The sequence below is a fragment of the Psammomys obesus genome, unplaced genomic scaffold (assembly GCF_907164565.1).
Source record: "Psammomys obesus unplaced genomic scaffold, mPsaObe1.curated_primary_1811, whole genome shotgun sequence".
Lineage (NCBI taxonomy): Eukaryota > Metazoa > Chordata > Mammalia > Rodentia > Muridae > Psammomys > Psammomys obesus.
Window position 1 is genome coordinate 20,381,011 of NW_026596091.1, and position 24,206 is coordinate 20,405,216.

Sequence of the window (24,206 nt, forward strand, 5' to 3'; positions counted from 1 at the left end):
GCTTACCTGCTGCTTAACTGTGTGTGTTCTGGTGAAAACACGTTTTCTTTCTCATTGTTTAGCCATGCTTGAGCTGGACGAGTTGGTATAGTAAGTGAAGGTTCACCGTGTTTCAAAGTCTGAGGGGTCTTATTTTAAAAGCATAAATAAATGTAAAGTGAATTAAAAAATTCCAGCATCTGTGTGCTTACCTAACATGTGGCAGCCTGAGCAGTCTCAAAGGGAAATGTATTACAACATTAAAATGATAATCAAATATAATTTCTGGAACATGCCTAAATATTCTTATGTTACATGGTACGAAGAGTATGCTTTTTGGTATAGCTCACATATACAACATGATTAATTGCAAAGATCTTACAAAAATCTCAGAAAACAAAAACTTCAAAGATTATCAAATAAATAACCGAGATTGCAGTCCCCTTGACCTCTGGCTGAGGATCCTCAGCTGCCGCCTCTCAGAAATAAAAATGTATTTCTGCATTTTTAAAGTGCTGTCAACTAGTGATTTTAGTCTACTGCCAAATATGCAGCTGAGGCACATCAGTTTTTTTTCTGGCTACTGTGAAATAAAGCGTTGAAAGAAATCCAAAGTAAAGAAAAAAAAAATAAAGAGCAAATGAAAGAAAAGCTACATGAAAAATTACATCTGGGGATGAAGAGGAAGTCAAAGGCTTCTAAAAGTAATTATGTTTTTCAAGTCAATAAATTGTATTATTAATCACCATGGCAGAGCAGAACCTTCAGAAGCCAGCAAAGATCGAGCACTCATAAGTTTCCATGACATGTTACCTTTGGCCAGGGCAGCTGGTTGGAGAGAGGCAGTGTTTGTGCAGGGAACCCAGTGGAATCTAAAGCTGGCCATTCGTTCTCCAAGATACCCTGTACAAGTAACGGCATTCGGATGGACAACAGTTAGCTTGAACACCTTTAGCAAGTTTTCTTAAAATTGTAAAGGATATCACAAAGTTCACAAGGACTTTTGTTTATAGACACGTTTTGTTTGTTATCATGGGAGGCTATGTCTCTGATGAAGGCACACATTATAAACTGTGTGATGAGGGTTTTCATCCACATGTTATGGTTAAGGGAAGAGCTAATATTTGATTGCTTTTAAAAAGAAGTAAATATTGTTCTGAGTACTCATTCGTTACTACTCTCATATAAGTCTTGGAGTAAACAAGATAAATCAGCTTTTAGTTAATTGTGGTGCAAGTTACATTTCCTGTTAAACATTGTTATTAAAAACACAATATTTTTAATATATTGTAATCCATTTTCCTTAAGTAGTACACATAAGCCAGGGTTTGCATTAATTTTTAATCAGAAGGTTTTTTTTTTTGGGTGGACAGAAAGGAAAAAATTGTAAGAATGAAAAAATATATATATAATTTCTGATGTAATTATTCTCCAACACAACTCTTCAAATGGGAAAAAAGCTAATTTATACTTCAAGTGTGAAATTTCTACTGTGCAACTCCTTCCTTTTCATCCCGAATCATGTATGTTCCATTATACAATTCACAAGTTTATTCTTTATTCAATGAAGTTATATAAATGTTGTATATCTAAGATATAATTATATGAATTTTATTTAATTTGGATATCTTATATGATGTATCTTACAATAAACATCTGTGATTCTGTATGAACAAGGATTACCAGAACACTGATTAGCATTTAGAAGGCTGTAAAACAGCCAAACATTTTGAAGATTAGAATGATAGTATTTTGAGGAAATATTAACAGAGCTTTCCATTCATACAAGTTCAGTGTGCCTTGCTCTTTGAATGACTGAGACACAGTGACTATTGGTCGGCCAGGAAACAACACACGTTTACTTCGGCATTACTCTTAGGAGATAGAATCAAGTCCATTGTATTCCAATATCATGTGAACAGAACAACTGTACCAAATTAAGTATTTTATAGGATTTCCTATTATGTAGGGACTATTAAAATTACAAATATCTATCTCACAGTTATACTGAGATTAAGAGTTGCAGTTGGGAAGGGAGAAGTAATTCAAGAAATCTATTGAATTATGTGGTGATTCTCAAAAGTAACAATCTATTAAACATCTCTGAGAGAATTTTAACCTTTCTTATGACAGAGTTTAAATATACTGGTTACTGCATTTGACAATAAACTTATTTTTTTGACAATAAGCTTATTAATTCTACCAGGAAGACATGTTTTAAAGAATTACATTGCACACAACAAACATACAGATTTTAGTTTTCAACTAAATTAATTCAAATGTGAAAATTCCCAAATAAAGCATTACAGAAGAGAGAGAAAGGGAATGCGTGAGAGAGTACTCTCACTGGAACCTTTAATGTTTTCCTTTTCCATGTCTTAAAATGGTAAGATAAGAAAATGGCAGTGCAGAAAGAATGCTGTAGTTCTGGGGAAGTAGCAGTGAAAAGAAACAAGTGATTGTGGGTCAGAGTTTGAAATGAAAGAGTTGAGACACGGAGGGCATTTGCTTTGATATTTCTGGAAAAGTTATGAAAACAAGATATTGCAAACTGTTTGTAACATATATAACCAGATAATATTAACTACTTGCTAAATCATGTCTAAAACCCAGTAAATTCCCATTGACTTCTACAATCAAAATGGTCTGTCTGGTTCATGACAAATGATAAAAAATAATTGATGACTACCTTAAAAACAACAAAAAAGAATTGTACTTCAGGGTAAAATTCCTGACAAAATTTAGATTCAAAAATTTAAATTTTTGAGTGGCAATGCACACTTATTCAGGGAAAGATCACAGGTTGCTGAAAACCAGCTGTCATGAAATTAGTGCTCTTATTGTCAAAGAAATGGTTAAAATGTAGAGAAGATGTGAAAATGAAAGGATGACATCTTGGAAAAGATATCATGTCATCTGACCACTGGATATGGAAGACACCTGGTGCTGTCAGGCCTGGCATGAATTTTACACTAATCTTGTAGCTTTTTAAAAATCTATCTTTGTATGCACCTGTCAAGCCAGCTCATTTTCTTTTGTCCTATGGAAGTCTAGTTTGTTTTTTTCCCCTCTCTGTCTCTATATTGCTACTCTCTACAAGAGTACTACAGTAGCAGTACCCTTTCGAGCAGTTTTCTCTCTAGTGATACTACAATAGCATTACTCCAGTATCAGTACTTTACTCTCTAAAGCTGAACTCTACTTGCTAGTGCAATACTCAGTAGCAGTACTCAATACCAGCATTCTATATAGATGTTCTCCCTATAGCAGCTCTCTCTAAAGCGATTGCTCTATATTCCAATAGTAGTAATCTACAGAGCAGTACTCCAAAGCAGTACTCTCTCTTTATGATCGAAAAGGTGTATATTTTAGAATTAGATAGATGAACTCAGTTTAGATGGTCCCAATCTTGTTAGAAACATCCAGAGAATCATAATCAGGAGCCAACTGAACATATGCCTTCTTCTCTCCCTCAGGCCTTATCAGTGTATTGACTTTGACCACATCAATGTCATACAGTTTCTTCACAGCCTGTTTGACCAGGGCTTGTTAGACATGACATCCACAATGAACACAATTGTGTTGTCTTCTATTTTCTTCATGGCTGACTCAGTGGTCAGTGGAATTTGATGATGGCATAGTGGTCAAGCTTGTTTCTCCTGGGTGTCCTCTTTCGAGGATATTTTAGCAGCAGGGTCTTGGGCCACCAGAAGGTGGGTGATGTACGGATCTTCTGTGTGTGTGTGTGACTGTGGACACCTTTCAGTACTGCCTTCTTAGCTTTTATTAAAATACATGGTAGGCCAACTGTAAACATCTAGGTAACAACAGAGGATATGTATTAACATTCAAATAGGAAGTGAATTTTTAAAATACAACATTAAAATCATAGGCAACATAAAAAAAGATAGATGATGGTTGTCTTGGACTCTCTTTGTAGACCAGGCTGTCCTTGAACTGACAGAGATCCACCTGTCTCTGCCTCCCTGATTACTGGGATCAACAACCAGTGCAAGCAGGCCAACACCAACCTTCTCACAAAAACTTCAACTCAAAATTTATCCTGCCTACAAAATGTGCAGGGACAAAAATAGAGCAGAGATTGAGGAAATGTCCAACTAATGACTGGTCCAAAGTTAGACTCACCCCATAGGGGACAGCCAACAGCTAAAACAATTAAAGATACTCTGCTATGTTTGCAGACAGGAGCCTAGCATAGCTGTCCTCTGAGTTGTTCCATCCATCAGCTGATAAAACAGATCCAGAGAAAAAGTGAAAAAGTTGGGGGTAAGAACTGAAGGACCCAGAGGGAACAGAAGCTCCATAGGGAGACAAACAGAGCAAACTAACCAAGGCCCACAGGGGTCTGTGGAGTCTGAAGCACCAACCATGAACCATGCATGGATTGGACCTAGGCCCCCTACACATGTGTAGCTGATGGGCAGCTCAGTCCTCATTTGGGTACCCTAGTAAGGGGAATCGGGGACGACTCTGATCATACTCTTTTGGCTGATTTTCTATCATTTTCCCCTCATGGAACTACCTCTCCAGGCCACGGGGAAGAGGATGCAGTCAGTCTTGATACAATTTGATATGCTGGTGGGGGTAGAGGAAAACAGGGATGGAGGGTGGCACAGGGAGAAAGGAAGGGAGGGGACTACAACAGGGATATAAAATGAATAAATAAAAATAAAATTAAAAAAGAAAATACCAAAGTAAAGAAAACCCACAAACTAGAAAATATCTGTATACAGGTGGTGGTGGTGCACGCCTTGAATCCCAGCGCTCAAGAGGCAGAAGCAGGCAGATTTCTGTGTTAAGAGTTCAGCCTGATCTACAGTTCAAGTTCAAGGATAGCCAAGACTACACAGAAAAACCTTGTCTTGGAAAATCAAAAATGAAATAAAATAAAATAATCTTCAAACTATGTACCTGGTAAGGAGTTAGCAGCTAAAATGTAAACAAACAAGTAAGCAAACAAAAAACCAGAACAACTCTCCAGGAATATGTACGTAGCACTTATACCTAGGATGTATAAGACCCTAAGATCAATACTTAGGAATTGAAAAACAAACAAACATACACAATGAAAAATATATTGCTTGACTTCAAAGAAGATAGACAAAGGGTCTGAGCAGATACTCTTCAAAAGAACACACACCAATGACCAACACAATTATATGAAAAATGTTCATCATCAGTATTTTCAGAAAAATATTCATAAAAACACAGTGACATGACATTGTATGCAGAAAAGATGACTCCTAACAAAAAGGGGCATGATAGCTTTAGAACAGCATGCCAAGAAGAATGAGCCTCTCATATTAAGGGAGGGTATAAACGTACCTTTTATTAACCTGATGTAATTGTCGTCTCTGAGGTTACTGCCTCTGTCTGCTAACCTAGGCCTGGTCCTGAAAGCCTTTAGCTTCCTTACAATCTATTCTAGGCCTAGAATGTTTTCAGCCTCTGAGACTTACTGCTGAATAAGCTCACCCATTCTAGCTGTTTCTAAACTCTAGTTGGCTGGTTCAACCCAGCTGTTCTGGCTCAAACTCCTCTCCTAGTTGACTGATTCAAATGAGCTTCCACAGCTTATGAATTGCTCTGCTTGGCCTCAAACTAACTCTAACACTATGTTCTATCTTCTGGCTCTTTCTCATTCTCTGTCTTCACCTGTGTCTAGTTTATCTCCTCAACCTGTCTCTGTAAACCTTCCCCAGTAAAGCTGTCTCTAAATGCCAGGAACTGAACTGCCGCCAATTCAATTCCACTGCACTGCCTATAAGCTCACTGACTCAACTTGAACAAAACTGACTAGAACTCAGAGATATGCATCTCTCTCCTGAGTGTTAGGATTAAAGACATATACCACTAAGCCTGGACCTAAAGTTTCTTTATATGAAACTTCCTATATACCAGGCTGGGCTTGAACTCAGAGATGTACTTGCCTCTGTCTCCTGGAATTTAAGGCGAGTCAGTATTCCAGCTGGACCATACAAACCTAGAAGGTCTTTGGATATGATATTTTGCCAGAGCAGCCATATTTTGAATTAAAATTTCTTTACAGGAAAGAAAGTAAATTACTATAATCTGTACTGGGAAACAGCATAGAAATCTCTGTAAAATTAATAATAGAACTATAAAAATAGATCAACTAACCCTACAGTTCCTCTACTTGGGATGTATCCAAAAGAAATTGAATCAATGTGCTAAAGAAATAGCTGTGCCGCATGTTTGTTATAGCACTAGGTATCACAGTTATGGTATGAAATCAATTAAAATATCCTGCATTGAGTAGACAATGTTGAACAGGATGGTATACAGCCAACAGAAATCAGAGACCACCAGTTTCAACAAGACAGATGAAGCTGGAGGGCACTGAGAGAAATAGAGAGAGAGAATTTGTGATTGTACTTATCAATGTAAACTCTAAATGAGTTGACCCCAAGAGATAGAGTAGAATCTATTAGAGAGAGGAGAAAGGATGTTGGTTAAAGGATCAACATTTAGTTTGGAAACTGGAGCTAACTTTAGGAAATAATGTGTGTGCTATGGAAATATGAGGTTCAGTGCTCAGAATCTCAGAACTCACTTAAGAAGCCTTGACTTCTCTCAAAACAAGCATGGAAATTTAAAGACAATTAGGCCCAGTATAAGCAACAACAACAAAAACAGAAAGCAAACTTAAAAGTAATTGACAGTCTTTCAAATCTCCCAAAAGTAGAATAAGTGTTGGGTAGGCCCTGTCAGTTAGAGAAAGGGGACCCCAGTTAGACATATGGTTATTGAGGAAGAAATAAAGGGAACAGACAAGGCCAAAAACCAGTAAAAAAGTAAGTGAAGAAAAGACAGGAAGAAAAGCAAAAATACTTCACTAAGGGGAAAGGAGGGGTCACAGGAAAGTTTAAAAACTGAATGTACAACATATAAAACAAATGGAAAAAAACAATAATAGAGAAATAACTAAGCAGAGATATCTGTATAAGCATAAATATAGAGAAAATATCTCTGAAATAATTAGTTCAGCAGAGAAACTATTGTAAAATGGGAAAATATATCACAAATGATTCAGTGATAGAATGATTTAATTGTTAAAGCCTCAAAATATGAGGACTTCATTGTCATACAAAAACTAAACTTTCTCCTATCATTGCACTGGGGGAGGGGCATAGGAGAAGAAGAGGGAAGGAGGGTGGAATTGGGAGGGGAGAGGGAGGGGCTACAACTGGGATACTAAGTGAATACATTGTAATTAATAAAAAATGAAAAAAAAAACACTAACTTTCTTTAAAAATCCTCATAGCCAGGCTGAGGAGATGGCTCAGTGGTTAAGAGCACTGTCTGCTCTTCCAAGGGACCAAGGTTCAACTCTCAGCACGAACAAGGCAGCTCACAACTGTCCATAATCAATTCCAAGTGGTCTGATACCTTTACACCAATACACATAAAATAAAATTAAATAAATTATTAAAAAAATACTCATAGCCACAAGAGATTTTAGTACTGTTTCCTTGGTAACTCACAGATTACTAGGGAGACAGAAGGCTATTTTAAAACAGAAGAAAACTAGAATAAGAAATCAAGGTTTTCATCACAGTTTGTCCTGGGAAATAGTTCAGTCAGTGAAGCTCTTGCACTATAAAAAATTGGTTAATTCAAGGAATGCAATTTTATATTAGGAAGTCAATATATGATATATATATATCATATATATATATGATATAAAAACTATTTTATAGGATTAAAATAACATCTAATCACCGCCAACAACGTCAATTTAATCTGTAAATGTTAGGAAAGGTAATATATTCCTAATCCACAAAGTTTCTGTAGAAGGCAATAGGAATCATTTTACTTAGAGACCACATGTTACAAGATTTCATACTAAATGAAAAAAAAGTTATTTGCTGTGATCACTATGATTCAAACTGCAATGAACATAGTAAGAGAATAAAGCAAGAGATGTTAAAACATGTAAGAAAAGAAATATTAAAAAAAGGAAAAAGGTTTTGTTATTTGTAGAAGACATAATTGTACATATAGGGAATTTAGAAATTTTGACAGATTATCCACTAAAATTACAAAGTAATCTTAACAAAGTGCCTGAGTAGAAGATTAACATGTGAAAATGAATTCAGTTTATGGAATTGACTTTAATATGCAAGCATACCAAACACCTAGGAATATATTTAACCAAAATACAAAGGAGGAATATAAAGGAAAGCTTCATAATTTTTTTCTAATGTAGATATCTCAAGAAGTTTGTATTTTTCTGTTGGCATTATGGTAATAGAGCAGAACCTGGTATATCATAGATACAAGATATCATGAAGTAGCATTTTCTGTTTTGAGTTAATTGTTAATATATTTGATTCAACGAGGTTCTGATTCACTCATATAATATCTTCAAAAATTTGCTAAATTATTTTTGAAGATAAGCAACCAGATATTTACAATGGTAGCTAAACTATAATGATATTACAATTAAGCTATGAATATTTTTTGGAAAATATTTAACTTATTTTCGAAATATGTGACACTTATTATAAAAATATTTTCAATATAAATAATTAATTCTCACTGATGTGTCACTACTTTCAAATGCAACTATGGAATCAGAATCCACTGATGGAGTTATTGAGCTGAGATAAGATTCGAGACGTTCAGTGGGTACATGAAACCGTGGCTAACATCAAGCCCTGTATTTACTATGTTCTACAATATATACACACATAGTGGATATAAAGTTTAATTTAATAATTATGTATAAGAGTTTCAAAACTGGAATATAGAATGGCAGAGAAACACTTAAAGAAATGCTCAATGTCATTAGCCATCAGGGAAATGCAAATCAAAACGACCCTAAGATTTCACCTTACACCCATCAGAATGGCCAAGATGAAAAACTCAAGTGACAACACATGCTGGAGAGGCTGTGGAGGAAGGGGAACCCTCCTCCACTGCTGGTGGGAATGTAAACTTGTACAACCACTCTGGAAATCAATCTGGTGCTTTCTCAGACAACTAGGAATAGTGCTTCCTCAAGATCCAGCCATACCACTCCTAGGCATATATCCAAAAGAGGTTCATATACACAATAAGGACATTTGCTCAACCATGTTTGTAGAAGCTTTATTTGTAATAGCCAGAAGCTGGAAACAGCCCAGATTCCCCTCAACTGAAGAATGGATGCAAAAATTGTGGTACATCTACACAACGGAATATTACTCAGCAATGAAAAATAAGGAAATCATGAAATTTGCAGGGAAATGGTGGGACCTGGAAAGGATCATCCTGAGTGAGTTGTCCCAGAAGCAGAAAGACACATATGGTATATACTCACTCATATAGACATGTAATATTGGATAAACCTACTAAAATCTGTACATCTAAAGAAACTAATCAAGAGAGAGTACCCTGATTAAAATGCTCAATCCCCATCCTGAAAGGCAAAGAAGATGCACATCAGAAGAAGAAGAAAACAGGAAACAAGGTAGAAACCCGCCACAGAGGGCCTCTGAAAGGCTCTGCCCTGCAGACTAGCAAAGCAGATGCTGAGACTTATGGCCAACTGTTGGGCAGAGTGCATGGAATCTCACGTAAGAAGTGGAAAATTAAGATCTGGGGAGAACAGGAACTCCAAAAGGAGAGCAACAGAACCAGAAATTTGAACACAGGGGTCTTCCCAGAGACTCATACTCCAACCAAGTACCAGGTATGGAGATAACCTAGAACCCCTGCACAGATGTAGCCCATGGCAGTTTAGTGTCCAAGTGGGTTCCATAGTAATGGGAAGAGGGACTGCCTCTGACATAATCTGATTGGCCTGCTCTTTGATCACCTCTCCCTAAGTGGGGAGCAGCCTTACCAGGCCACAGAAGATGACAATGCAGCCACTCCTGATGAGATCTGATAGACTAAGATCAGAAGGAAGGAGAGGGGACCTCCCCTATCAGTGGACTTGGGGAGGGGAATGCATGAAGAAGGGGGTGGGAGGGTGAGATATAGAGGGGAGGAGGAGGGGCTTATGGAGGGATACAAAGTGAATAAAGTGTAATTAATAAAAATAAAAAATAAAAAGAGGTTCAAAACTATATTGCATAATAAAACAGGAAAAGAATTCTAATACAGTGTGATAAAGTTACCAGCAAAATTAATTTTGCATTTCCAACTACAGTTTGAAATAGGCCTAATTTGAACACAAACTAGTTATGCGACATTTGGCAGAATAACCAAGAGAGCATGAGGCAAATTCTGAGCATGTAGGGCATACGCTGTAAATACATTTCACAAAGAGCAAAGCAGATAATTTGTATTCCAGACAGGATGAAAAGTGATGGTAGGAAATACCTTCACAATGCTTAATATTGTTCAAAATCGATAAATTATTTACCTCTGCAACTTCATATTTATTATTTTTATAGCACAAATAAATAGGGAGTTTTATATTCTCTTAAAGTATTACAGTTGTGATGTATAAGAGATGAGGAATTTTTGCATTTAAAGGAGATGAAAGAATAGACGGCCAAGTAAGTATTTGCCACCTATAGCCCAACTTTACTACATCTCAAACTAAAAGTGGGTTGGGCATTGGTAGGACAGGTGTTAACCTGAATAAGGCCGAAGACATCACAGTGTCTATCAAAGCTTCACTCCAATATTTCTGCTGTGGTGAAGTAAAACACTAATCTTCAGAGAATCGGCCCAAGAGGACATGTCTGGTAGGCATTCTATTGCCGCTCTATAGATTTTGCAAACTAGGAGAGTAAAAGGTAGCAGACATAATTACTATAACCACCTTAAAAAGTGGCTCAGAATATTCAAAATGGCCAGAATTTATTCAAGGCTGATTATCACCTACCATATCTGCAGTTACCAACTCTAAAGTTAGATTTAAAACAGTCTAGAAAAGTATTACAGGAGCAACATTTGTTTGTTTTAGTTGGCACTTACCTCATTATATGTAAAGTCCTCTAAATCTATTTCTTCGTACTCTTCTCCAGATTCTTCATTCCTCACAGCCTCTAGGGCAGTCACCAGTTTCTTTCGTAAAATAAAGCCCTTCCAAACTGCCTGAACAAAAATGTGAAGTATGTTATGCAGGGTTACAGATCAAACCCTAAACCAGATTCTCTGTGTTGTCCCATTAGGAAGATAAAACATCTTAGAACTTAGTTTAATGGCTCAATAATCTGTTTTGTGAACTTTTTGTGACATGTACAACTGCAAGATAAATTAAATGACCACATGTGTATGAATCTCCCGAGACTTCCTTTGTGGTAAGCAAAGAAGAATCTTTAATACTCCCTCTACTGAACATGTAGGTCAACCAATCAATTATCTGACAATTCCTCTAGGACCCATTCTGAACCAAGAATAAAGACATTTTTAAAAGGTCAATTTTGCTCATTTTCTAATCATTATGTTTAAAGTAAGACAACACTCATTTTGAAAAACCCCAGTGTATTTAGATGGCCATAGTAGGAAGATGGTCTCATGGCCCAAAATAAATTAATTTCAGGAAAAAAGTAAAGTCAGCACTGAATAATGAAATTAAAAATAGTCAGGACGTTTAATAATTCTGGAATAGAGGAGCTCTCCAGCCTATGTCCCACGTACAATAAAGTTCCAGAGAATAAATGATCTTTATATTTTGCTGGAGAGTTAATTTGGGTTACATTAGTATAAAAGCAACAATGAGGTACATGAATATACTGAAATACATATGTATATACGATCGCTAACATTTATGAATAAAGTATAAAGTTATAAAATTAATTTTTAAAATGGTTACATATAATCTTAAATTATATGCCAAAGAAGCCTGAATTTCCCAACACTTTAGAGGTGATGACTGTATCTAAAGAATGAAGTCAATCTAGTTTACACAGTGAGTTCCAAGGCCCTACCTAAAAAAACAACAATAAAAGCCTTTAATTCTCTGAAAAAGCAATGTTTGTTTAAATATGAGTTTGAACCATGTACATGGTTCACAATAATTGTTAAATTATTGTTAAAGTAAATTAATCTGATCTAACAGGAAACAATTAGAAAATAAAAATAGGATTCATGTTTTGTGTATAACTCTACAAATTATTAAAGTGATTTTATCAAAAGTGGCTGCATTGTCCTCTACTGTGGCCTGGTAAGGCTGCTCTCCCCTCAGGGGGAAGTGATCAAAGAGCAGGCCAATCAGATTATGTCAGAGGCAGTCCCTCTTCCCATTACTATGTAAACCACTTGGACACTGAACTGCCATGGGCTACACCTGTGCAGGGGTTCCAGGTCATCTCCACGAATAGTCCTTGGTTGGAGTATGATTTTCTGGGAAGTTCTCTGTGTTCAAATTATCTTGTTCTGTTGCTCTCCTTGTGGAGTTCCTGTCCCCTCCAGCTCTTACTATTTCCCACTTCTTACATAAAATTCCATTCACTCTGCCCATCAGCGGCCATCAGGCTCAGCATCTGCTTTGACAGTCTATACTGCAGAAGCTTTCAGAGGCCCTCTGTGGCAGGTTTCAAGGTTGTTTCCTGTTTTCTTCTGGCTTTCAGAGGCCCTCTGTAGCAGGTTCCGAGGTTGTTTCCTATTTTCTTTTTCTTCTGATGTCCATCCTCTTTGCCTTTCAGGATGGGGATTGAACATTTTAGTAGCTAAGATCAGAAAGAAGAGGAGAACCTCCCCTATCAGTGGACTTGGGGAGTGACATGCATGCAGAAAGGGGAGGGAGGGTGGGATCGGGAGGGGAGGAGGGAGGGGAGGAGGGAGGGGCTTATGGGGGGATACAAAATGAATAAAGTGTAATTAATAAAAAATTAGAAAAAAAAACACTTCTATTTAAACAGGATATTTTGGAGAGTAATTGACAGAAAGTTCTAAATTTATGAATTTAAATCAATGGAAGAATATAATTTTAAACTTTCAAAATTTTACATGGAAACATCATTGAATACTTATTTATATTATACTTAAAGGAAAATTTCAATGGTAGCGACATCATGTATAAACATATTAATTTTGTAAAGTAAATAACTGAGAGGTCTTTTTGAAATTCAGGGCTCCAGTTTGCCTTCCTTTCTGTATTTAACTTTTACCTGAGTATTAGTCTCTATACAACTGGAAATGCTCACTTAAATATTTGTTTAATCCCTAGTGACTTGTTGGTACCCATTGCTATTTGAAGCAGTTGCAGTAAAACTAGCTGCCTTTTGGTTAAAAAAAAAAAAGTAATTTTAAAAGTGGATTCATTTAATGATAACCTAAAATATAGACTCCAAAGACAAGTTTGACTGCAAAAGTAATTTTAGAACAGTTTTTACTAAAAATGTTTTATAACATTAATTATATTGATAGTTTTGCCACACTGAGAATCAGAATACACAAAGCGGTCAGACTGTATTCAAGGACAGAGATCACCCACACCTGAAACAACCAGTCTCAAAGGCCAGATCACAGCCTCCTCAGAGAAGAATCTAGGAAGCTGAATCCAAACCTAAGCAATTAACCAAGAGCCATAGAGAGATATCAGTAGACAGTTTTCTTGCTTTTATCCTTATGTAAGACTCACTGAAGAATATTCCAAGTGCTTTCTAAACTAATTAGATAGCTGTCTCCAACACTAGTCCCCTCCCCACTATGTTTCTATAGCAACAACCTCCAATAAAAATATATCTGAAGCATTCTACTTTCTTTACTACAAACATCCACATTCTCGTCTCTCTCATGAAGCCATTGTGACTGTGGTTCCCACAGGACATTCTGAATAAACCACCTGTTTGTTAGCCCACTGTGTGAGCTCCATATTTATTTTCCATTATGTGTGTATAAAACCCCTGACCCAGGGACATACACGCACAACACAGGGGGAAGACTGAGAGATAGACAGAGAAACAGAGAGAGAAACAGAGATAGAAAGAGAGAGCATGAGAGAGGAAAAAGAAGAAAAAGAACAATTAAATATGTCATTGGAAACAACAGATTTTTTTCTTTTTTATTATTATTATTTTTTTTAACTTTCATTAATTACACTTTATTCATTTTGTATCCCCCCATAAGCCCCTCCCTCTTCCCCTCCCGGTCCCACCCTCCCCCCTTTCTGCACGCATGGTACTCCCCAAGTCCACTGATAGGGGAGGTCCTCCTCTCTTTCTTTCTGATCTTAGTCTATCAGTTCTCATCAGAAGTGGCTGCATTGTCAGGGTTCTAGGTTATCTCCACGGATAGTCCTTGGTTGGAGTATGAGATTTTGTAAAGAATAAAGTAGATGCACATATAGGTCAAACAAATATAAATGTTAAAGTCTTAAATATAATTTTCAAATATCTGATGAACAAATGATATAAAGAACTAACACCAATATTCCTCAAGTTATTCCATAAAAAAAAAAGGAACAGTTCCAAATTCTTTTTACGAAGAATTCTCTTTTTGTGGTTTTTGTAGACCAGCCGGCTGCAAAAATCACAGAGATCTGCCTGCCTCTGACTCTTAAGTGCTGGGATTAAAGGGACACACCACCTCTGAAAAATTCTTTTATCACTTCAATACCAAAACCAAATAAAGATACAACAACAAAAAAAGAATGATAGTCCAATATTCCTGGCTAATATAAATGTAAAAATTCACATCAACAAGATGATTTGCAATCAAGTCATTGTCATTACAGAGATGTATGAATTGTTTAACATATGTGTATTACATAGTCTCAAAGACAGAGACCACATGATTATCTTAGACTAATGATTTTCAGGTTAATTTTTAATTCTGCTACTTTTCTGAACATTGTTGTCAGTTATAGGAATAAAAGTGGATTCGGTGGATCTTTAAAAAGTGCATGGAATCTTAAATAAGAAGTGGGGAATAGTAAGATCTGGAGAGGACAGGAACCCCACAAGGAGAGCAACAGAACCGGAAAATTTGAACACAGAGGTCTCCCCAGGGACTCATATTCCAACCAAGGAATATGCATGGAGATAACCTAGAACCCCTGTACAGATGTAGTGCATGACAGCGTAGTATCCAAGTGGGTTCCATAGCAATGGGAAGAGGGACTGCCTCTGACATAATCTGATAGGCCTGTTCTTTGATCACCTCCCCCTGAGGGAAGAGCAGCCCTACCAGGCGGCAGAAGATGACAATGAAGCCATTCCTGATGGGATCTGATAGACTAAGATCAGAAGGAAGGAGAGGAGGACCTCCCCTATCAGTGGACTTGGGAGGGGAGGCGAGAAGAAGGGGGAGGGAGGGTGGGGTTGGAAGGGGAGGAGGGAGGGGCTTATGGGGATACAAAGTGAATAAACTGTAATTAATAAAAAAAGAGCACATGAATTGAGAGAAAAAAGTGAAGGGCAATACAGGACGATATATGGGTTATGGATTTGATTAAAATTCATTATAACACATATTAAGTTCTAAATAAAAAAGAAACAAAAACAGATGAAAGTAAATGAAAAGGTCTTAAAAAGCATTAGTTTTTCTATATACCAACTACAAACATATTGAGAAAAAAATCAGGAAATAATTCATAACGAACTCATGAAGTACCTTGAAATAAATCAAATCAAGGAAGTAAAGGGTTTCTACAATGAGAAGTTAAAATATCATTACATGGTTTAGCTTGAACAACACTCATGGTTATAGTATTTCAGATTAAAGGACAATTATCTACAGTCTTGATAGACAGTGGGACCACATATACTTGTCAGCTAGCCTGAAGCCTGTAAATCTACAAAAGGATAAAATAAACTCAAGTAACTTGAAATCACTGAAATGTTTAAAAACGCAGAATGACTGAGAAAAAGATGAGAAACATATTTTTGTCACTAACTTCGCTATCAAAGGTTTGAATTCACCTGAATATGAAGAGCAGCCTTCTCCCTTTGTTCTTGAATATTCAAAATATTTTCTCTTCTTTCTTTATTTGAAGTAGTCTGGTTGATGATGAAGGGATTATGCAGGGTTTCTGTTGTGGTAGAATGCATTTTTACAGAGCAATTAATCTGTCTGTGTGCAATGTAACGACGCCATTGGCCTTGGATCAGCACAGCTGCCTTACTAAAAACAGAAAAAAAAAAAAAAAAACAACTTTAGTATGCATGGATACACAGGAGGTAAATAAGGGTCTTCACAAGCTGCTGCAAGCAGGTGCTCTACAGCTGACAGGTAAGCTGCACCCAGGGAATCTCAACAATATGAGTGCCTAATAGGACCACCACTATGACAACAGCACTTACCATGCCATTGTGGATGAGAATTACATATATGTATGTATGTGTGTGTACATATATATCCAATAATTAAGATATATCATTACATTAAGATACAAATAATTAAGTCATAAATTTGAGAATGAGTTAGGGAGACACAGGAGGCATTATAAGGGCAAAGGATGGTGTGAGAATTATGTAAACATAGTACTCTTATAAGAAATTTTCAAAAAAATAAAGAAGAGGTCTTTGTGACCTGTGCATATCTGATCAGCAGGGCAGCAGTGACAACCAACAGTCAGAACTGTGTGCCCCCAAACAACCACAGTTGTGTTTCTCAGGTGAGAGCAAACCCCATGGTGAGGGAAACAATGGGGTCTGACCTCAGCTCATCCAACTAATTCCTGGGATAGTTGCTGGGTTCCTGAAGGCACTTGGCCTCCAGTGTCTAGCCACACACCTGCATACTGTGTTCACAGTCCGAGACTGAACTGTGGACCCCCAAACACCAGAGACTGGGTGACTGGTGGAGAGGAAACCCCATGGTAAGGAAAACAATCGGGTCCAAACTCAGGTCAACCAGCTAACCTCTGGAAGAGTTCTTGGGTTTCCGAAGGGTAAGAGTATCCAGTGTCTAGCCACAGCCCTGTGCTCTGTGCTCACCAGCTAGTGAATACCTTCTGTGTACTGGAGCACACAGCAACAACCTTAGGCTTTCTAATGCCTGAGAGCTACAGAACAGCCTCATACTTCATTCCAAAGTTCAAGCCTTCTCCTTAGAGAGAATAGAACAAATCTGTGGGCTTCATGGTTTTCCAAAATGGATGCACCCAGCAGACTGTGTCTGCACACAATGTCTGGGCAGCTGTAGTTCATTAACATCAGAGCAATAAAGGCAGTGGCATGGTAGCTGCTCCTGGACTTCCCTTGGTGATAGAGGGACCCCTGGGCTCCTGAGGAGTCTAGTCAGATCACAGGATCATATACCTCAGGACAGGCATAGCAATTCCCTGAGAACCACACACCAGTCAGAGATCATAGTTACGAATCTGAGGAATGCTCCTGTGGGAACATCTGGCTTTCTACCCTGGGCTCGTCTAACACTGCCCACCCTGTACCTGCTCTTCCAGGACTCCAGTAGACACCAGAAACTACCAGTCCATGCCAGAAACAACAGGATGCATAACGGCCGGCATAAAAACACAATCAACAAAAGACAAGGAGAACAACAGAACCAAAATCTGGACACAGGGATCTTTTCTGAGACTAATTCTCCAACCAAGGACCAAGCTAGGATACAAAGTGAATAAATTGTAAAGAATAAAAAAATAAAATAAAATAAAATAATAGAAAAAAAAAAAGCCAAAGCTTTTGACATCTCCAGAACGCTGTTATCCAAAGGCAAGCAGCCTCGGATACCCTAACACAACTGAAAAATAAGAAAATGACCTTAAAACTATGCTTATGAAGGTGATAGGAAAGGAAACGAATAAATTTCATAAAGAAATTAAGGAAGATGCGGTCAAACAGATTGAGGCCATTAGAGAGGTCTGTAGAGAGGAAATAAATAATCCACTCAGAGAAATACAGGAAAATGTAAACAACCAGGTGAAGGAAACCAATAAAATAGTTCAAGATGTGAAGATGAAAAGGGAAAACAGTAACTACAAGAGTCAGCATCTCGAATATAATACAAGAGATGGAGAAAGGAAGCCCAGGTGTAAGAGATACAATGGAAGAAATTGATGAATTTATCAAAGAAAATGTTAAATCTAAAATATTCCTGGTGTCCTGATGATGAGATGATGAGATGATGAGATGATGATGATGTAGATGATGAGACTTATGGGCAACCTTTGGGCAGAGTGCAGGGAATCTTAGGAAAGAAGTGGGAAACAGTAAGATCTGGAGAGGACAGGAACTCCACAAGGAGAGCAAAAGAACCAAAAAATCTGAGCACAGGGGTCTTTCCTGAGACTGCTATTCCAACCAAGGACTATGCATGGAGATAACCTAAGACCCCTGCACAGATGTAGCCCATGGCAGTTCAGTATCCAGGTGGGTTCCATTGTAATAGGAACAGGGACTGTCTCTGACATGAACTGATTGGCCTGCTGTTTAATTACCTCCCCCTGAGGGGGAAGCAGCATTACCAGGCCACAGAAGAAGACAACGAAACCACTCCTGATGAGACCTAATTGACTAGGATCAGAAGGAAGGAAAAGAAGTCCTCTCCTATCAGTGGACTTGGGGAGGGGCATTCATGCAAAGGGTGGAGGAAGGGAGGGTTTGAGATGGGAGGAGGGAGAAAACCACAGGGGGGATACAAAGTGAATAAAGTGTAATTAATAAAGAAAAAAAAAGAAAAAAAGAAAAGAAAATATTCCTGACACAAAACATCCAAGAAATTAAGGACAGCTTGGAAAGATAAAACCTGAGAAAAATAGGAATAGATGAAAAAGAAGATTCCTGTCTCCAAGGCCCATAAAATATCAATAAAATCATGGAAAAAAAATTTCACAAATTAAAAAAAAATTAAATGTAAGCATAAAAGAGGCCTATGGAAGAGCTAATAGATTAGATAAGAAAAGGAAATCCTCCCTCCACATAATAATCAAAACACTAAATGCATAGAACAAAGAAAAGATATTAAAAGCTGCAAGGGAAAAAGGTCAAGTAACACATAATGACAAACCTATAAGAATCACACCTGACTTCTCAAAAGAGACTATGAAAGCCAGAAGGACCTGGACAGATGTCTTGCAGACCCTAAGAGAACACAGATGTCAGCCCATATTATACCCAGCAAAGCTCTCAGTCATCATAGATAGAGAAAACACGAAAACAAATTTAAACAAGGCCTATCCACAAATCTAGTCCTATTGAATATACTCAAAGGAAAATTACAACCCAAGAAGGCCAACTACACCCAGGAAAACATATGAAATAAATAACTTTCTATAGTAAAACTAAAAGTAGACAAGGACACAAACAAAATATCACTGGTCATTAATCTCTCTCAACACTAATGAACTCAACTATCCAATAAAAAGATAAACTAAAAAAAAAAAAAAAAACTAAGAGAATATATGCATAAACAGGTCCCAACATTCTGCTGCACAACAGAAACACTCCTCAGCCACAAAGATAGATGATCCCTGATAGTAAAGGACTGTGATGTTGGTCCTCCTCCCAAGGGTCCAACGCATGGGTGAGGACAGGGGTTCCAACCAATGGGGGTGAGAGGCACCAGAGTCAGTACCCAGACACTGGGAGTTGGGTAAATGCAATCTGAGAGCAAGCAGATGCAGATTCAGTTACTCCAGGAAGAGAGAGCACCTTAGATAGCTTTGGGCAACCAACCAGATTCCTCCACATCTTCTCTGAGCCTGCCATTGGTTCTTGGTCTCTGGATAGGCTCCTGGATGTCAGGTCACATACCCTCAGCCCTACTACTTTTGCAGTCACATCAGCAGAAGTCACCACAGGTCATAAGTCCCAATGGTCCCTTGCTGGGAATGCCACATAATTTCCTTTTTGTTTTATTTATTGAAACCTGGGAGACAGGGTAATTGGCCCCAACATTGTTGACCCCAAGCATTGGGGGCTCACCTCAAGCAACGGTGCTTGTATTAGGTTGCCCCAGCTCTTGGAGTCTTATTCGTCATTGGCTGTCTCCCTGTTGAGTACTCCCCAAGGTTCACTCTTTCAAATAGGAGGTTTTTTGTTTTTTTTGTTTTTTGTTTTTTAAGCACAGACCCTTATTAGAAATAAACCCACACACTTATGAACACCTGATTTTTGACACAGAAGCCAAAATCATACAATGGAAAAAAGATAGCATCTTCAACAAACGGTACAGGTCTAAATGGATGTCTACATGTAGAAAAATGCAAAGATATCCATATTTTTCATTCTGCACTAAACTAATGTCCAAGTAGATCAAAGACCTCTACACAAAACTACACACACTAAATATGTTAGAATAAAAAGCAGGAAAGAGCCTTGAACTCATTGGCACAGGAAACAACTTCCTGAATAGAACATCAACAGCTCAGGCTCTAAGATCAACAATTAACAAATGGGACCTCATGAAACTGAAAAGCTTCAGTAAAGTAAAGGACACCGTCAACAGAACAAAACAACGGCCTACAAACAGGGATGAGATCTTCACCAACCCTACATCTAACAGAGTACTAATATCCAAAATATATAAAGAACTTAAGAATTAAACTCCAATGAACCAAATAATCTAATTAAAAGATGGGATACAGAACCAAACAGAGAATTCTCAACACAAAAATATTAATGTTGGAAAAGCATTTAAAAAAATACTCAGAGTCCTTAGTCATCATGGAAATGCAAATTAAAAAGGCTCTGAGATTTCATCTTATACCCATCAGAATAGCTAAGATTAAAAACACAAGTGACAGTACATGCTGGCAAAGATGTAGATAAAGGGGAATACTCCTCCATTGTTGGTGGGAGTGCAAACTTGCACATCCACTTTGGGGGCTTTCTCAGATAATTGGGGCCACAACACCAGCTATACCAGTCTTGGCGTATACTCAAAAGATGCTCCACCATACATCAAGGACATTTGCTCTACTATGTTCATGGCAGCTTTATTCATAATAGCCAGAATCTGGAAACAACCTAGATGTTCCTCAACTGAAGAATGGATACAGAAATTGTGATACATTTACACAATGGAAGGCTACTCAGCTATTAAAAACAAGGAAATCATGAAAATTTCAGGCAAATGGATAGAACCAAACAATATCATTTGAGTGAGGTAACCCGGAACCAGAAAGACACAAATGGTATATACTCACGTGTAAGTGGATATTAGTGATATAATACAGGATAGCCACACTACAATCCACAGACCTAAAGAAGCTAAATAACAAGGACGACTCTAGAGAGGATAGTCAGCGCTCATTCAGAAGGGCAAACAGACACAGGAAGCAGTGTGAGGGGAAGGAACAGGATGGAAGTCTACCATAGATGTCCTCTGAAAAACTCCACCCATAGGGGATTTAGGTAGATGGTAAGACTCACAGCCAAGATTGGGTAGAGTGAAGGGAGTCTTAGAAAGAGTAGAGGCATAGAAGAACCCTGAGGGGACAGGAGCTCCACAAGAAGACCAACAGAGCCAAAAATACCTGTGCCCATGGGGTCTGTAGAGATTGATGCACCAACTATGAACCATGAATTTAGAGGTCCTGGACACCCTGCACAGCAGAGGCTATCTTTCACATGGACTCTGTTGCCTGGCCTTTGATCACTTTACCCTGGTGGGAATTTTTGCCAAGCCACAGAGGAAGTGGATCCAGGCAGTCCTGATGAGACTTGAGAGGCTCTGATCAAATGGTAGGGGAGGATGGCAGAGGGCTTCCATTTTCTGAGGAATAGGGAAGGGGGATTAGAGGGAAAAGGGAGGAAGTGTGGTTCTGGGAGGAGACGAGGGAGGGAGCTATAACTGGATGTAAAGTAAATAAATAATAAAACATTTAAATTATTAAAAAATAAAAAATGAATAAAATGTTATTTACAAACAAAATCACTATTTAAAAAATAGTCATAGATGTTAAGTTGTATGATTATTCAATCTAAAAGAATGAGCTACAAGTTCATAGGGAGATTTAGTTTCAGAAAGATTTTTAATATTGTTGTCATTTTGTTTTGATTACTTCTAAGAAAAAAGACATTACAGAAATCCTTCTAGACCATACAGCCATTTTTCCAGAGGTGGGAAAGTTAGTATTGAAGAGGGGTTACAAACATACAGAAACCAATATGGCCTTAGCAAAGAAGGATTAGGTGGATCAAAGACCTCAACATAAAATCAGACACATTAAATCGGCTAGAAAAAAAAGTGGGGAATACCCTAGAACTCATTGGTACAGGAGAAAACTTCCTGAACAGAACACCAAGAGCACAGGCTCTAAGAGCAACAATCAATAAATGGGACCTCATGAAATTGAAAAGCTTCTGTAAAGCAAAGGACACCGTCATCAAAACAAAGCGACTGCCTACAGATTGGGAAAGAATCTTCACCAACCCTTTATCTGACAGAGGACTCATATCCAATATATATAAAGAACTAAAGAAGCTGAAAAGCAACAAACCAAGTAATCCACTTAAAAAATGGGGAACAGAGCTAAAGAGAGAATTCTCTGTAGAGGAATATCAAATGGCAGAGAAGCACTTAAAGAAATGCTCAACCTCATTAGCCATTAGGGAAATGCAAATCAAAACGGCCCTGAGATATCACCTTACACCCATCAGAATGGCCAAGATGAAAAACTCAAGTGACAACACATGCTGGAGAGGTTGTGGAGAAAGGCGAACCCTTCTCCACTGCTGGTGGGAATGTAAACTTGTACAACCACTCTGGAAATCAATCTGGCGCTTTCTCAGACAACTAGGAATAGTGCTTCCTCAAGATCCAGCCATACCACTCCTAGGCATATATCCAAAAGAGGCGGAAGTACACAAAAAGGACATTTGCTCAACCATGTTTGTAGCAGCTTTATTTGTAATAGCCAGAAGCTGGAAACAACCCAGATGCCCCTCAACTGAAGAATGGATGCAGAAACTGTGGTACATCTATACAATGGAGTATTACTCAGCAATGAAAAATAAGGAAATCATGAAATTTGCAGGTAAATGGTGGGACCTAGAAAGGATCATCCTGAGTGAGTTGTCCCAGAAGCAAAAAGACACGCATGGTATATACTCACTCATATAAACATACAACATAGAATAAACCCACTAAAATCTGTACATCTAAACAAACTAAGCAAAAGAGAGGACCCTAACTATAATGTTCAATCCCCATCCTGAAAGGCAAAGAGGATGGACATCAGAAGAAAAAGAAAATAGGAAACAACCTCGGAACCTGCTACAGAGGGCCTCTGAAAGCCAGAAGAAAACAGGAAACAACCTTGAAACCTGCCACAGAGGGCCTCTGAAAGCTTCTGCAGTATAGACCGTCAAAGCAGATGCTGAGCCTGATGGCCAACTGATGGGCAGAGTGAATGGAATTCTATGTAAGAAGTGGGAAATAGTAAGAGCTGGAGGGGACAGGAACTCCACAAGGAGAGCAACAGAACAAGATAATTTGAACACAGGGAACTTCCCAGAGACCCATACTCCAACCAAGGACTATTCGTGGAGATGACCTGGAACCCCTGCACAGGTGTAGCCCATGGCAGTTCAGTGTCCAAGTGGGTTACCTAGTAATGGGAAGAGGGACTGCCTTTGACATAATCTGATTGGCCTGCTTGTTGATCACTTCCCCCTGAGGGGGGAGCAGCCTTATCAGGCCACAGGAGAGGATAATGCAGCCACTTTTGATGAGAACTGATAGACTAAGATCAGAAAGAAGAGGAGAACCTCCCCTATCAGTGGACTTGGGGAGTGGCATGCATGCAGAAAGGGGAGGAAGGGTGGGATCGGGAGGGGAGGAGGGAGGGGCTTATGGGGGGATACAAAATGAATAAAGTGTAATTAATAAAAAAATTAAAAAATTTAAAAAAAAGTATTGGAGAGATCAGGAATACAAGGCACATATCTAAACATAGTAAGGGCAAAATATAGCAAACATATAGCCAACATCAAACTGAACAGAGAGAAACTTAAAGCAACTCGAGTGACAACACATGCTGGAGAGGTTGTGGAGAAAGGAGAAGAGAACCCCCCTCCATTGCTGGTGGGAATGCAAACTTGTACAACCACTCTGGAAATCAATCTGATGCATTCTCAGACAACTAGGAATAGTGCTTCCTCAAGATCCAGCCATACCACTCCTAGGCATATATCCAAAAGAGGTTCACATACACAATAAGGACATTTGCTCAACCATGTTTGTAGAAGCTTTATTTGTAATAGCCAGAAGCTGGAAATAGCCCAGATGCCCTCAAATAAAGAATGGATGCAGAAACTGTGGTACATCTATACAATGGAATATTACTCTGAAATAAAAAAAAAAAAAAAAAAAAAAAAAAAAAAAAAAAAAAA

At 38.1% G+C, this 24,206-nt stretch overlaps 1 protein-coding gene across 1 annotated transcript in view; it reads right to left on the reverse strand.

Annotated features, from left to right (window-relative positions):
* Positions 1–24,206, reverse strand: part of Lrriq1 (leucine rich repeats and IQ motif containing 1) — a 224,846-nt gene that overhangs the window by 126,793 nt on the left and 73,847 nt on the right. Inside the window, exons 16-19 of the mRNA XM_055627895.1 lie at positions 15,828–16,029; positions 10,936–11,055; positions 793–882; positions 7–128 (exon numbers count right to left, since the gene is read on the reverse strand). Coding sequence (XP_055483870.1) covers positions 7–128; positions 793–882; positions 10,936–11,055; positions 15,828–16,029 — 534 coding nt within the window. The remainder of the gene's footprint in view (positions 1–6; positions 129–792; positions 883–10,935; positions 11,056–15,827; positions 16,030–24,206) is intronic.